Consider the following 16,365-nt stretch of genomic DNA (forward strand, 5'->3'; position numbering starts at 1 on the left):
ATTTTAAAAAATTATTCAGAGAACAAAATTGTAATGTTCTCTTATTTATAGTTACTTTTTTTCCTACTCTTTCTAAAACTGAGAGAGAGGGTAGTCAACGATAGAAGAAAAGATACCGACCTACTCAAATTGATCCAAGTTCGAAAGAGAAATTAAGGAAGGAATTTTCCGAAATTGAAGTATAAGCTTGCAAACTGAAGAGCTTAGTGAGCGCGTCTGCTAAAAGTTTGGTGCTGCTGGGAATTTGAGGTATGTTCCCTAAACTGATAACTTGATGAGCCACAAATTATCAATAAGAAAGAAATGGAAGCGCTTAGCTGTTAATGATGTTTTTATATAACTTATTAAGTAAATTTAATCAAACAGTGAAAAAAATGTCAATTCGGAATGTGAGAAATCGTATTATGACCTAATTTAGTCCAAAGCTGTGAAGCTTTTGAATTAGTGTAGTTAGATGATCAAATTAAGCAATTCGTGAAGTTAGTATGCTGTTGTGTATGTTATAAACGAATGGAATTTGGAAGTAAATGAGCCTAATGATATGTGTATGAGTTGTCGATACAAAAATAAAATATAATAGGCGGATTGGTCCGTTGTGCGCTGCTGTGTTTTTTGAGCAAATCCAAGTAAGCTTGGCACTATTTGAATTTGTGTTTCACTACGTTTAAGAACCAAATACTTGGGGAATTCAATAAAGATACTAAATTTTTTTATTCGGATACAAGTTATGGGTTTTAGCCGTAAAGCAAAAGGTCATAAAGGTAAGCTTTGTGAAGACCTTATGATGATTATACAATGGTAAATGAAGACGTTATGATGATTATGAGTGTGAATTTTGTACATGGTAGGCTTTTGAAAGTTGTAATGTAGTGACTTAGTGAAAAAATCTTGAAGGCTATAAGTGTCCTCTGTCCTAGGAGAGATAGATGTTGACATCAATCTATAAATATGAATATATCCCTTTCTATCCATAGAGAATGACTAAGTGGCAGCAATGATGTGTAAAATTATTGGAAGATCATGATTTTAAAGATGAAAGTGGGAGTGTGGGACCGTTTATAGGAAATCCATACTTTTAGTAACTTTCCTGTAAATAGACATGTCTTGATGGGAAGTTTCTTGTTTTTTCATTAAGAAACACCTGGAATCATGTTTATAGATAGAGTCCGCTAAACTAAGAAATTAAGTAACATAATTTCGATTGACTTTCTGAGTGTACCCTGTGCATGAAATAGGAGAAGCTGTTCGTAAACAATGTAAATGCTGGGTGTGTAATGACATTATTATTGGTTTGTACCAAAGTGGTCAACTTTGTTCACACTATACTAGTGAATCATTGGATTTGAAATTTGAATGCAATACAAATGAATTGTTAACCAAGATATATACTCTAGGTAAAAGATGTAGTGTATATCATTATTTAATGTAAAAATCCCTGGGGTGTATTACTTTATTCCATATTTTATTGTATGGAACGGTAGGTCAGAGATGGTATTTATGTATTTGGTGAAATTTTGGGGTATAAGTTATCTGACAAATAGCATAGGTGATGCAATAAATTTGGTGTGAGAATGTACAATGTAAAAGTGTGGTGGTTAAATGTTGAAACTATGAAAATTGATTATAAAGATAAGGGAATTATATTTACTTTTCCATTATCTTCACTTTGTGGTTAACCAATCTAGAGACTTGAGAGAAGAGTCAAGTTGTAGAGGCAAAGCATCCACATACTCAAAATGATTCAAGTTGAAAGAAGATATTAAAGGAACAAATCCTATGGAAATTGAAGTATAAGCTTGCAAAGTAAAGATTTCAGAAAGGGATTATGCTAAAGTTTGGTGGTGTTGGGAAATTTTCACCCTGTCTTTTCAGAAAAATCTCAACATACAGCTATAAGCAAAATATTAGTATGTATAATGTAATTGTGTTAAAACCAACTGATATCACCTAAATTAGTGGTAACCGGTTACTCCAATTATGAGTTCTGACAAGGTTTTTCTATATGATAACAGGTTTTATTGGAAACTCACATCTGTCTGTATAAAGTTCATTTCATTGAGGTGCTCAAACCACATACTGGCAACATATCAACACATCAATGGCATCATCATCATCATCATCATCATCATTTTCCCCTTCCGCTCCGGTATTTTCTTCTAAATCATGGAAGTATGATGTATTTCTTAGCTTTAGAGGAGAGGATACCCGCAAGACCTTTGTAGATCATCTCTACACAGCTCTTGAACAACAAGGCATCTACACCTACAAGGACGATGAAACACTTCCTCGGGGTGAATCGATAGGTCCATCCCTTATGAATGCTATAGAAGAATCACAAATTGCTGTCATCATATTCTCTGAAAACTATGCAGATTCTTCATGGTGCTTACATGAACTTGCACATATCATGAAATGCAAGGATACCGGAAACCAAATCGTTTTGCCCATATTTTATAATGTGGATCCATCTGATGTGCGAAAACAAAAGAGAAAATATGGAGAAACATTTTCCAAACATGAGTTGGAGAACGAGAACAATGTTGAATCTTGGAGAAAAGCACTCATGGATGCAAGTAACATTTCTGGATGGGAATCCAAGCACATTGCCAATGGGTAATTTTCTTCATTGTTTTTGTGAAACACATGTATACTTGTATCTTAGAAGTTTTTATCTAAATGTTTTGATTATTCGATGATGTTGATGAACTAGATAATCACAGGCTCTACTAGATCAATTTATCATTTTGGTAAAGTTAAAAGATATGTATCAAGTCCTAGGATTATGAATAACCTTAAATTAAGTTTTGATGGACTTCGTTAAGTTCTGATTCTAATAGCATACTTGATGCCTCGCTTCAAGCCGCAACACATCCATCTTGCTTCACTTTTTGTTATATGAAACTATTTTCGATGTTTCCCGAGAAAATTGTTACAAACTACCTTTAAATTTAACTTTTCAACTTCTATTTAAAATATTAAATTTTAATGGTGATTATGATCCCTTATTTCTATTTCATGGAACATGAAAAACGTTACCTCTTTCGTCAATGTGAGCATGTGTTGATTATCCTTGTATGTCCAACGTGTAGGCATGAATCAAAGGTTATCAAAGAAATTGTTGACACAATTTCTCGTAGGCTGCATCTAGTAACTCAAAGTGCAAATGAAAACCTGGTTGGAATAGAGGCTCGCATGCAAGATCTGAAATCAAAGTTACAAATTGGCTCAGGTGGCGTGCGCATGATTGGAATATGGGGGGTCGGGGGTGGTGGTAAGACTACTCTTGTGTCTGCTATTTATGATGAAATCTCTAGCAAGTTTGATGGTTGCTGCTTTATAAAAAATATCCGGGAGGAATCAAGCAAAAATGGATCGGAAAAATTGCAAGAGAAAATCATTTTTGGTGTTTTGAAACAAAAGCAAGTGACAATAGAGAGAGTTGAGGAAGGAAGACAAATGATAAAGGATAGGTTGTGCCACAAAATGGTCTTGATTGTGCTAGATGATGTCAATCAGCTTGACCAACTAAAAGCGTTAGCTGGATCACATGATTGGTTTGGTGAAGGAAGTCGAATAATAATCACAACAAGAGATGTGCATTTATTAAATGCACACAGAGTAGATGTGATGCACAATATTCGCTTGCTAAACGATGATGAGTCTATTAAGCTCTTTTGCAAGCATGCATGCCGGGATTACAGATGGACGGAAGATTACGGGCAGCTTTCTAAAGAGGTTGTCTCTTATGCTGGTGGGCTTCCATTAGCACTTACAGTAATCGGTTCTTTCTTGTGTGACAAAAACATTCATGAGTGGAGGAGTACATTAGCCAGACTGAAAGACATCCCGGATGATAATATTTTGGAAGCGCTAAAAGTCAGCTTTGATGGACTTAAACCACTTGAGCAAGACTTGTTTCTTGATATAGCATGTTTTTTTAGGTGGGAGAAGAAAGATAGGGCAATGGAGATGCTTGATGCTTGTGGTTTTCATCCTGTTATAGGAGTGAAGGTGTTGATACAAAAGGCTCTCATAACTATTTCCAATGGAAGGTTTGATATGCATGATCTGGTGCAAGAAATGGGACACCACATCGTTAGAGGTGAACACCGCAAGAATCCTGAAAAACATAGTAGAGTTTGGAAGAGGGAAGATATTTTTAAGATATGTGTTATGGGTGCAACTGCGGTAATGGTTAAGCTAGCTTTGCATGATGTATTATTTATGTATAAACAAAAATTTTGAATCTATCCTGATACCATTTTGTTCTTCTATCACAGGAACTTGACAAGATCGAAGCAATAAAAATGGATTTTCGGTTTCACCCAACAAAAAAACAAGAACAAGATCTTCCTACGGTCTACTCTGCAAACATGAAGAACCTTCGGTATATGGATTCAAGAGGTGGTCAACTATCATTGTCTAATGACCTTCCACTAAGGCAGCTTTGCTGTCTTATATTGTGCGAAGGCTTGCAAAAACAACTTTGGGAGGGTTGTAAGGTAATTTGTATTGTTTATTACTTTATTTAATTAATAGATGAAAATGATAAGACCAGATTAACAACAGAATCAAAGATAACCTAATGCTTTGATTAATCAATAAAGGGGAGCCTGAATTTTGAGAATCAGGAAGTCTCCAAACAGAATGTAAACTGTGAAAAACTTGTCTAACCCTAATGGGGGCTTAACCCTCCTTATTTAAGCCTCCTACCTAAAGGATATGTCCTAAACAAAATTAAATACCATATAATTACTATAAATATTTTTAATTACGGAAAGTACTAAACAGCCCCTATTGATTTCTTCTTCGCCTCTGATACACCTTTGTCAACTTTGGTCGGTTCATATCAATAACCCCCTCCCCCCCTCTCTCTGAAATATCACCTTGTCCTCAAGGTAAGACTCGGGAAACTGTCGCTGAGCCGACTCTTTCTCTTCCCAAGTTGCTTTCTCCTCATGTAAGCCTTTCCACTGGACCAACCATTCCTCAACACCTCGCTGTATTCTGCTTCGCACCACCTTTTCTGGAACCAGCATCCCATCATCCGTGGCAGTCAATTCCTCGGGAAGGGTTGTGAGCACCTCTTGACTTCCGACAACCTTCTTAAGCTAGTAAACATGAAAAACCGGATGAATAGAAGCATTATCGGGAAGCTTTAACTTATACGCCACTTTGCCCACTCGAGTCAGAACCTGGAATGGCCCATAGAAACACGGAGCCAACTTCTCGTTTGTGCTTTTAGCTACCGTAACCTTCCGATATGGTCATAGTTTCAAGTAAACCAAGTCATCAGCCACGAATTCCACATCTCTTCTATTACCATCAGCATGAGTCTTCATAATCTACTGTGCCCGGAGCAGATACAACTTAATTTCCTTGAGAACTTCATCCCTTGCTTGTAGATATCTGTCCACCTCAAATGTGACAACAATATCAGAATCATATCGAATCAAATGCGGTGGATCTCGTCCATAAAGTAGCTTGAATGGGGCCATTCGAATAGAAGAGCGGTATGAAGTATTATACCAATACGCAACCCATATATGGTAGCCATTTCACCCATTCCTTTGGCTGAGTGGAAGAAAAACACCACAAGTATGTTTCCAAATTTCTATTGACGACTTATGTCTGGCCATCCGTTTGCGGATGGTACGCGGTCCTGCATTTTAGGGTTGTACCCGAGTCCTTAAATAGCTCCTTCAAAAAATGGTTGATGAACACCCCATGGTTAAATCTTCCTAGATCCGTTCTGGTAGCTTTAACGGTTGGAGCAACCCTGTCGGTGCCAAATGGGAGTACTTATTGCACTGAAATCTGGCACATTCAACCACCGGTTTTGCCACATCCCTCTTCATACCAATCTAATATAACTCCCTAGAAAGGCATTGGTACGTCTTTTACATGTCTTCATGACCACTACTTGCCCCGGCATGCGATTTGTGAAACACATGAGAGACCCAGATAGATGTTCGTGGAATCACCAGCTTACCCATATGCATACCCTTATACAACACATGCCCCTGTCATGCCTCCTGATCTCATACACATCCATGTCACCAGCAGCTGAATCAATTTTCGCCTGAATATCATAAATGTGCTGGTCAAGGCTCAATTTAGCCAGCAAGTCAGCATGGTTGCTAATCCGAGAAACCGTTAATGCCGACAAGGAAACTCCCTCTCCGCGTCTCTGGACAACGCATCAACAGCGCCATTCTCTCCCACAGGTCAATACAAGATTTTGAAATTGAACCCATATAACTTTGAATTCTAGCGTTGATGTTCCCCGGCCACCAAACCCTGGTCAAGCAAAAATTTCAAGCTCTTTTGATCGGTCAATACCGTAAATTGGCGTCCTAACAAATATGACCACCATTTTTGTACCGCCAGTACAATTGCCATTAACCCGCGCTCCTATACCGATTTGAGTTGGGCTTAGCTACCCAATACTCGGTTGAAATAAGCTACGGGTTGGCCTTCTTCTATTAGTACTGCCCTTACCCCTTGACCAGATGCGTTCATCTCCACTGTAAACTTTTTGGAGAAATCAGGCTAAAACGGGCACTTGAGTCATGGCTTGTTGTAATTAATGGAATGCATGGGTTCCTTCGTTACTCCCAACAAATTTATCCTTCTTTAAAAGATCTGTTAAGGCTCTTGCAAATTTTCTTTTGTATCATTGCACAAATTTTCTGTGATAACTGGTTAAACCCAAGAACCCACTAAGTTCTCGAAGAGTCTTGGGAATCGGCCACTCTAACATAGCCAAAATCTTATTCAGATGATCAGCCATGGCCCCATCCTTGGTCACGACGTGACTGAAATAATCCACCCTCCCATGGTCAAAAACACATTTTTCTTTCTGTTGAAAAACAACCTCTCGGTTTTAAGGCAGCCAAAAATGACTTTGAGGTGCTCCCCCGGTGTTCTTCCATTGTTTTGTTGTAAACCAAAATATCTTTGAAAAGACAAAGGGTAAAAAACCTTATTAATTAACGACTGGAATGTCGATGGAGCGTTTGTCAACCCGAAAGGCATTACAAGGAACTTGTAGTGTCCCTCGTGTGTGCGTAATGCCATTTTTGGAACATCTTGCGGTTTCATCCGAATCTAATGGTACCCTGATTTTAGATCATGTTTGTTGAAAACCGCTGCCCCGTGAAGTTCGTCCAATAGCTCGTCTATAATCGAGATCTAGAATTTGTCCAAAACTGCCAGGGCACGATAATCTACATAGAAGCATCACTGCTGTCTTTTTTTAACAAGTAAAAATGGATTGGAGAATGGGCTAGAGCTCAGCTGTATGATCTCCATTGTGATCATCACATCCACTAGTCGTACGTTCTTGCTTTTTTGTAATTGTGGGAACCGATAGGGTCGAACGTTAACGCTCTCAGTCCCGAGTTCATCGAGCGTGGGATGAACTTGGGATTGAGATTCGAACACTGAACTTCTAGAATAGTGATGGTCGGGTTCACCTCGCAATGTTACTCATTTTTTGGTTACCGTAACAGGTTATTGTTAATTCCTACCAATTCACTCTCTTATCGCCCAACGTATGCAACTACTTCATGCCAAATATGATATTGTTGCTGCCCAGTTCCAAGGGGGTAAAAGTCATTAACCAACTGGTATTCAAGTAGGGTTAATAGTTAATACCATACCCTTACATATTCCTCTATTGTGATCTCACTTCTCGTTCCCCATCATAACCCCCATCTTGCGAAGCCCTTTCACAGCTTAGCCTAGAAGCCCTATGATAATGTGCCCTTAGCACGGGCTAGAAGCTGCGCCCAGCCCTGCTGAAAGGCGTCATGGAAGACCGCCAGACCAAGCTACTCTGCAGCCGCCAAAACGAAGTCTCGCGCCACGGGCGTCCCTCTAGAGCCGGACGCCCACATTGAAGGCTCAGCCCTCAGCGGGGGCCTTCCACTCCGTGACAAATCCAATGACTCCAAGCGACAAGGAGTATGCTCAGAGCTTTACTACCTTATTACCTGAACCAATCGTCAGCTCTGGCACAACAAGGAGCACGATTAATCAATCAAGGCACTAGATCCTATCGGAGCTGACGACCTTGTCCCATGTATTGGCCAGAGGTCCCAGCATAAAAGGTCTCCTCCGCCACCTTAAAGAGTAAGTCATTCTCTCTCAGCTCTAACCATACACTCTCAATTCAACCACTAACTTGACCGTTTTAGCATTTTTCCAAGAGCTCCTCCCTCAGAGAGAGAGAGAGAGAGAGAGAGAGAGAGAGAGAGAGAGAGAGAGAGAGAGAGAGAGAGATTGTTCTTCTCTGTTGTGACCTTGCAGGTCTCCCGGAATGACCAAGATTACTCTGTAACCGCCCAGAGCCACCGCTTCAGATTACCGGAGGACGTGGTCACATCACCCTACAATGTGTAATGACAAAAAAATTATGGGTGGCACCATTGTCAATGAGTACCACCTCCTCCTGATCACTAATCATACCACACGGCTTCATCGTATGGGGTGTCGTGAATCCCATTATCGAACTCGCCGACATTGAGACCATGTCCAAGTGCACATGCTCCTGCCTCTCGGGTTCCTCCTCTTCAACGTCGACCAGCAAAAGGGTTTTGTCAGGACAACGATGGCCAGATGCAAATTTTCCACCACAGCAGAAACAAAGGCCCTTGGCCTTAGTATCTGCAAACTCCGCGTTTGTCATTCTTTTAGAAGGGGCTCTAGTAGTTAGTTGCACCTGAGGTGTCCTTGAGGGCCTACGAACCATGTTGTCGTTCCCCACCCGTCGCAGAATGGTTACCCATTGCTCTTGACTTGCCCTTGTTTGGCCCCACATATTAACTCATTCGACTTTCATCTATCAACAAGGCCAACTTAATCGTTTGTCCAAGCCTTGTAGGTTGCATCATTTTAACCGGATTGTGCAAATCTGGCTTAAGTCCCTTAACGAAAGTACCCTCCGGCGAATGCCCCCTAGTTGAGCCGCCAACTGTTCAAATATCCCCATGTAATTTTGTGCCTATCCTCCTGTTTGATGGCTAAAAACTGCTCATATAGGTCACCCACTTAAGAAGTCTGAAAACGTTCCAATATCCTGAGTTTAAGCTCCTCCCAACTTTGAAATGGTGTCCCATGTTCATTCCAATGGTACCAAGCTGGTACCGGACCTTCTAGGCACAACACTACTGTCTGTAATCGCTCTCCTAATGTGGTTAGGCCCTGCATATCAAAAAACCCATGTTTTGAAAACCGGACCGGACCGGCCGGTTCGACCGGTTCAACCGGGAACCGGTCAGGTTACCGGTTTTCTCAAGCCTAAAAACCGTTTGTTTTCAAACCGGATAAAACCGTCCGGTTCACCAAAAAACCGGTTCAACCAGCCCGGTTCAACCAACGAAAAACCGGTTTTTATAAATTATAAGAAAAAAAAAAACTTAAACTTTCAAACGCCGGTTGATGGACCCAACGCATGGATCCGGCTGAACTAATTTGCATGACCCTTCTTTATATAAGCAAGTGGCTACCTTTGTTTTTACTTCCAACCGATGTGGGAAGTATAAGGATTACTTAATGTAAAACCTTTACTTCATACGTTTTATACTCCAAATAACTAATTTTTATTCTATTTATCTTTCGATGTGGGATACTATAGGATTGTCCCATTGTTTAACATAATCCTTTTCAAACCTCAAAGACTATGGATCATTAATATATATATATATATATATATATATATATATATATATACACCGGTTTTTACGGGTTTTAGGACCGGTCGGACCAGTTGAACCATCGGACCAGTAAGACGGCCGGTTCAATGTCCGGTCCGGTTTTCAAAACCTTGCAAAAAACCGTTCCGCCTTGTACACCCACCCATATACGTCGTTGCCTTCACAGTGGCCCCTTCCTTGCCCTTGGTTAGAGATTGGTGGCTGCCATGGTTGGTCCCATGTGATTGCTTCTTGGAAAGTGCTGATCTCAATCCCCCATCCATCACCGGTGTATGATTTAAACTTGCTATTGTTGGAACCGTCCCCAGGGTGAAGGGAGGTGGTCCAAGGAATCTTTGTTCATCGAACAGAAAGGAGGATGTGGCGTGTAAGAAGGTTGGGGTTGCGATTGCATGTGTGGTTGCATGATTGGTGGCTGTTGCCAACCCCTGGAGGCAGTTTTTAGCGGAATAGAAGCAGCCACCTTAGTGATTGTAACAATTGGAGGGGTCACCTGGGGAATTGGTTGCGTAGGCGGTGGTGGTGGTGGTTACGATGCCCTAAGTAGGAGGGCCATTATTTCTTAATTGCTTGTCTACTTTCCGATTCTGCCCTCATCTCCACCAATTCTTGATCCACCTTCTCGAACCGCTCCAGTGATTGTGTTTGAAAATCTACTAGATTCTTATCAAGAGTCGGATCCTTGTTGAGGTTTCAGGCGGCAGTATCAGATCGGGTGTCTGGTTTTCCCATGGTTCAAGTAAGAGGATAAATCCTAAACAAAATCAAATACCATATAATTACCATAAATATTTTAAATTACGAAAAGTACTAAACAGCCCCCGGAGAATGCTTCTTGCGCCTCTGATAGACTTTTGTCAACTTTGGTGGGTTCATATCAGAAAACAAAGTTGATGAATTACTGAAATGACTAATCCAGAGTAAATTTCAAGTATCTATAGTATTAAAAAGCTTGGACCTTTATTCTATGAATACCATTTGTCTTCATAACTATAAACTTTTCAAAAAACAAATTGTTTATTGACATATTAATTAGTCATTGTAGTACATGGTATTTATGTAAAGCCCATCCTCCAACAAGTTATCATCTCATATATTTATTTTTAGAACAGCCAACTCATACACCCATTACGTTACCTTTTGGGTTTAAAGATCTATTAGTCATTGTTGATTAAAGACCATTATAAAATATTGATAACACTGATTTGGGTTTAAAGATCTATTATTATCTTGTTTTTCTTATATGTTTTATAGATATTTTATTAAATAACTGAACACTTCAGTTGATTCAGTTGATTTCCATATGTGGATGGAAGGAACTAGTTTATGCGTGTGTGTGTGTGCCATTTTCCTTCAAATCTTGTCACGTTTTATACATTTTTGACTTGTTTGCACTTTTATTAAACAGTTGCTGCCAAATTTGAAGTTATTGAAACTTTGTGATATGAATAACCTAATCATGACACCAGATTTTATTGGACTTCCAAATCTTGAAAGGTTCATTCTTAATGGATGTGGGTATTTAGAAGAAATTCATCCATCGTTTGGATGCTTGGAAAAGCTTGTTTTCTTATCTATAGAATATTGTCCCAGTCTTGAGATGTTTCCACCGATTAGGGGAATAAAGAAACTTGATACCCTTTCATTCAAAGGACACCTCAAACTTGTTAAGTTTCCAAAGATCCAACAACAGAAAATGGAGAATTTACCACATCTTGATTTGGATAATAGTGGGAATGAAATTGCATCCTACATAGAATCTTGTCCAAAATTTTTTGTTAATTGTTGCAGCAATCTTCCTGGTGTAGAATGTTTATGTCGGTTAGGGTTTTTTAACAACTGGCAAGAACTCCGCTTCTTAAGGAAGTTGGATCTGCACTGGTTCAACTTGCGAGATAAAGACCTAGGCTCTAATGTTTTAGAGTTGCCCAACTTGCAACAGCTCGATCTAAGAGGAAATAAGTTTTCACGATTAAGTTTTAGTTGCTTCCGACTTCCTCGGCTCAAATGGCTCAACGTGTCATGGTGCCAAGGACTTGTAGAGTTGTCGGAGCTGCCATCAAGTATGGCCGTTGTCATAGCAGATTTTTGTGGCTCACTTGAAAGCATTGGAGATATTTCAAACTGTAAATGGTTGTGGAAAGTCTCACTTCGGGGGGACAAGAAAGTAGGTCCACTTGTTGGTGAGATATTACTAGACTCCATGCTCCAGGTTTGCCTCTACTCTACGTACCTTTTGAATTTCGATCTTTATCATATATTTATCAAAACATACAAATACATGAATGTGTTTTTATGGCAGGGAAATGCTATTGAAGATCATTTTATCAATGTTGTTCTTGAACAGCAGATTCCAAAGGGGTTTGTAGGTAGGTTCTTTAGGGGAAAAACATTTACAAAGCGTCACCCACATGTTAAATGGGACCTATATACCCAGCATATTCAATCTCATGATGACACGTTTATACTGCATCTTCCAGATGATTGGTGCAATGACTTTTGTGGGTTCTTAATACGTATTGTTACCCAGGACCTAACAATGTGGATGGATATAAGCATCAAGCAGGATCCAGATGAAGAAGATTCTCGGTTTGAGATTTGGCAGGAATCCAATGAGGTACCAGAGCCTGAATATGGTGGAGATGTTAGGACACACGTGGGATATGTTTCCTTTAGTTCATTGAGGCAGACCACATCATTGAGTCCATCATACAATATCATTTCATTTTCCATAAAGGGGTATTGGACTTCATTTGCAGCTGAGCTCGTTCCTAGAAAAAGTAAAGATGATCCGGTGCAAACAAGAAAATTTGCAACAGATTGCTCAGAATTTTGGGATGAGGCAAATGATGCATCTAAGGAATTTATGATCCAAGATAATTCTAAGTCTTCTATCAATATTATATGGAAATAAAACATCTATCAGATCCATACACCCATATATCTCTCAACTCTTTGCCGGTTCATATAGTCTGCACTCTGAATTTATGAATGCGATTACACTGCGCATCATACATTGAAAAACAGATTGCAAAGGTGATTGCATATCAAGGTAAAAACTCCTGATTTGATCCTAGGTTTTGATACTGTAAGATACATCGAGTATTGAAAGAGAATGCTTGGTATATAAGCTTTAGCTAATTCATATGACTACACTTTGTATTTATACAGCAAAGGAAAGCACCACCTCTATATCATGACAGGGTGTGACTCACAGCAGAGCGAACAATCACCTGTAAGGCACATCATATATAACTGCCTCCAACTACCACGATATTATAGTCTAACATAACACATCAAGGGAGCAAGAAGATGCAAGATCAGAAGTAGGTTTATGTAATAGAAATACTCTAATTGTTCTCAATGATGTCTATGACCTTGACCAGCTAAAGGTGCTAGGTGGATTACATGATTGATGTGATCTATGGTGTCAGTTTATTATCACATAATGAGGCTAATGCTCTTTCATAGACATGCGTATTATCAAAATTCCAACTCAACCCTTGCATCATTTTATTTCTTTGTTGCAGGCAAATGACAAGATTAAAGAGATAATACATCAAAGGACTTCATCACTTTTTCCTAAGCTTGTCAAAAACATGAAGAAGCCAAGGTTCCTTCTATTTACCATGTTTTGGTAAATAATTTACAAACTACATTGTTTTGGTAAATACTTTTTACAACTACTGCTATTTAGTTAAAAACTCCAAGATGAGAAGTAGGTTATGTAATAATAGAAATACTGTAATTTATTTCAATGATGTCAATGACCTTGACCAAATAGAGGTGCTCGGTGGATTACATGATTGGTTTGATGAAGTGCCCCACATAATGAAGCTGTTCAGCACTATCGTAGACATGCATATCAGCCTATCATATATATTCTAACTCAACCCTTGCATCATTTTATTTGTTTATTGCAGGCAAATGACATGATTAAAGAGATAATAAATACATCAAAGGTCTTCATCATGTATTCCCAAGCTTGTTAAAAACAAGAAGCTAAGGTTCCTTCTATGTGCCTTTCTTCTTTCACCAACAATGTTGAAGGGCCCAATTGTCTTTCTCATAAGTTGCACCTTATTTGTTGGTCGTATCTCGTGTGTTATCCTGCAAATCCGATAGTCAGTTTCCAACCCATGTAGCTTGTTGTTCTACAATCGTACGAGAGCTTGCAAAAAAGAGCTTTGGAGGGGTTGTAAGATAAATCAAATGTTTCTTTAATTAACATATAAAAACTTTGGATCCTGTGTAAAAAGTCTGACTAATTTATTCTGTAATTTGTTTTTAGATATATTGGTAAAACTGTTTGTTGTGGCTTTGAGTATTGGTCTTATCGAGCAACTTTAGTGTAGCTTTACAATCTATATAAGTTAATGTGCACAAAGCACCTGATAATCTGATATGAAACCTGCTTATTTCCTCAACTTCAGAACATTATTTCATCTTTGTCTTCCTGCACATCATTCGGACAGCTCTGGAATATGCAATGAAAATGTTGATGTATATGTTTTTAGCTTTGAATTAGTTTAGACATCTTTGGAGTGCAACAAAGATTTAAGCTATTGGGTTATTGTTATTAATAATGATTTCGAAATGAAACTATAACTTTATTAATTGAACCCAACATCTCAATATACGATGAGTAATTATATAAACCCAAACATATGAATCATAAGTGTGTTGTTTTCCATGGCAGGATAATGCTATTGAAGATTACTTTTTCAGTCTTGCAATTGAAGATATGAATCCAGGGAGGCTTTTTGGTAGATTGTTGTTTAGGGTTGGAACATTTACACTTCATCTACCACAATGACTTTTTCTGTGTTGTTCTCTAATAATAAAGTCATCAAGCAGGAGGTAGATGAAGGTTCTCTATTTGAGCTTTCACATGAGTCTAGTGTAGCAGTGGAGCCTTAATATGGTGGAACGACATGTGTAGGATATGTTTCCTTTGGTTCATTGAGGAACACCACATTTTCGAATTCATCATACACTATGATATATATAATAACAAATGTTACAGTTTTGGTACCCCGAGAACTACAAACATACAATACAATACATATAATAATTTTTTGTTTCCTAGTCTAATAGAAACTTTGTTAGTTGTTACTACCTTGATATTTTCCTTACAAAACCTGTACTATTTTCAATCAAACTTGAGATAAAGAGCACGGAAAATTCTTACTGTTTGAACATCACTGATATATCCCGAGCTGGATCAAATAATGCCATTAGAGGATCCCACTTCAGCATAGAACATATTTTGCACTGGCATACAATTAAAAAGCTCAAAATAAACTTTTAATTTTCAAACTAATTTCGGGGACCAATTATAGGCAGTTTTTCGACTTTTAATCCAATTATTCTTTCCATAGCATTTCATTTTTTTCTGGAATAAATGGCAATCAAGTTTCAGGATTGTGAATTGGAAAAGTAGGATCTCATATATTTTACTAGGAATCAGCAGAATATCAATGCCAACTAGATTGCTATCAACTTAAGTAACTAAATTAAGATAAAGAAGGATAAACAAATAGATCAAAATGGGTTCAAAACATATAAAATTCATTCAATCAGCTTCAACATAAAAGGCTAAAAGCCACAATAACTAGATTGGAGTTTCTTCATCCAGTAAAACTACAAGGGAGAATGACATTTTTTTCTGATAATTTGGGCTAATGAATAGGAAGGGAATCCCTACTTTTCTGTTTGCTGCTCAATGTACATCTTTTTTGGAATCTTCTGGTACTATATGAACTAAAACACTAACACAGCCTAATAAGTCAGTAACTCATTGATAATGATATTAATTAGTATGTGAACTGTAAACATATACAGATCAGACTTTGGATTATGTAAAAGGTAAACCATATTGGAATTGGAAAATATAGCGGCCTAATTGCCTTATTGGTCCCTTTAATGGGAAAATCACAGATAAATTTGGGTATCATATATTCAACAGGACAACAGCATATCTAAACAGAGATCTCGAATCAAAGACAATTTGCATAATTGGTTCCTTTGATGGGAAAAACCGAAGAAGCCAGATGCATAAAGTAGCAGATTGATGATGTTAAAATCAGGGCCGATTCCTCTATTCAACAGAAAACAGGAAAACAGCATAAGATGAAATCAAAAACAGATAAATGGCGAACAATTGCATTGACAGAGAATGGGAGAACGAGTGTGATGATATGGAAAGGGTATTGGGGGACCGATGTACATAATAATATAGGTCGAATTGGAGTCATCTGAATCGTTCCTCACTTACTTGATAGTCGGATTACAGGATTTTGGAATCCCGTATCATCGTCTTCTGATCTCCTCCCTTTTTTTTTTTTTTTTTTTTTTTTTTTTTTTTTTTTTTTTGTCAAGACTCAATAACAAGGGAGTAAATCAGAACAAGGCTGTTGGAAAGGGAGTGTTTGGGAATTTGGATTCATTATTGGCGTTTGTTAGGGTATTTTCATTTTTTTTTCTTTTTTCTTTTTCATCCTAACTTAAAATTGTTTGTTACTCAGATCCCAACCTCATTTCTCATGATGAAGCATTGCCAAGATCAAGTTTTTACTTGTTCAATAAACAGAGGAAAAAGAAAAAACATATCATAATCAATATTTTTATTTTCAATATCAAAATG

The 16,365-nt window shown here is 38.2% G+C and overlaps 1 protein-coding gene and 1 long non-coding RNA gene across 2 annotated transcripts; one reads left to right on the top strand and one right to left on the bottom strand.

Moving 5' to 3' along the window:
- The first annotated feature begins 94 nt into the window (after window positions 1–94).
- On the top strand, window positions 95–14,146 carry LOC145078547 (TMV resistance protein N-like). The gene is made up of 10 exons (XM_079023054.1): window positions 95–249; window positions 2,013–2,613; window positions 3,090–4,188; window positions 4,281–4,502; window positions 11,128–11,931; window positions 12,022–12,088; window positions 12,200–12,771; window positions 12,891–13,045; window positions 13,250–13,356; window positions 13,643–14,146. The coding sequence occupies exons 2-7, from the start codon at window positions 2,099–2,101 to the stop codon at window positions 12,631–12,633; spliced, it is 3,141 nt and encodes a 1,046-aa protein (XP_078879180.1). The 5' UTR covers window positions 95–249; window positions 2,013–2,098; the 3' UTR covers window positions 12,634–12,771; window positions 12,891–13,045; window positions 13,250–13,356; window positions 13,643–14,146.
- Window positions 14,147–14,696: 550 nt separating this feature from the next.
- LOC145078549 (uncharacterized) lies at window positions 14,697–16,267 on the bottom strand. The gene is made up of 2 exons (XR_013694096.1): window positions 15,997–16,267; window positions 14,697–14,993 (listed from the first exon to the last, which is right to left on the bottom strand). It is a non-coding gene; the product is annotated as an uncharacterized LOC145078549 (long non-coding RNA).
- Between the last annotated feature and the right edge of the window lie 98 nt (window positions 16,268–16,365).

This window comes from Lactuca serriola, unplaced genomic scaffold (genome assembly GCF_051521515.1).
Source record: "Lactuca serriola cultivar US96UC23 unplaced genomic scaffold, Lser_US96UC23_V15 Lser_V15_Un203, whole genome shotgun sequence".
Lineage (NCBI taxonomy): Eukaryota > Viridiplantae > Streptophyta > Magnoliopsida > Asterales > Asteraceae > Lactuca > Lactuca serriola.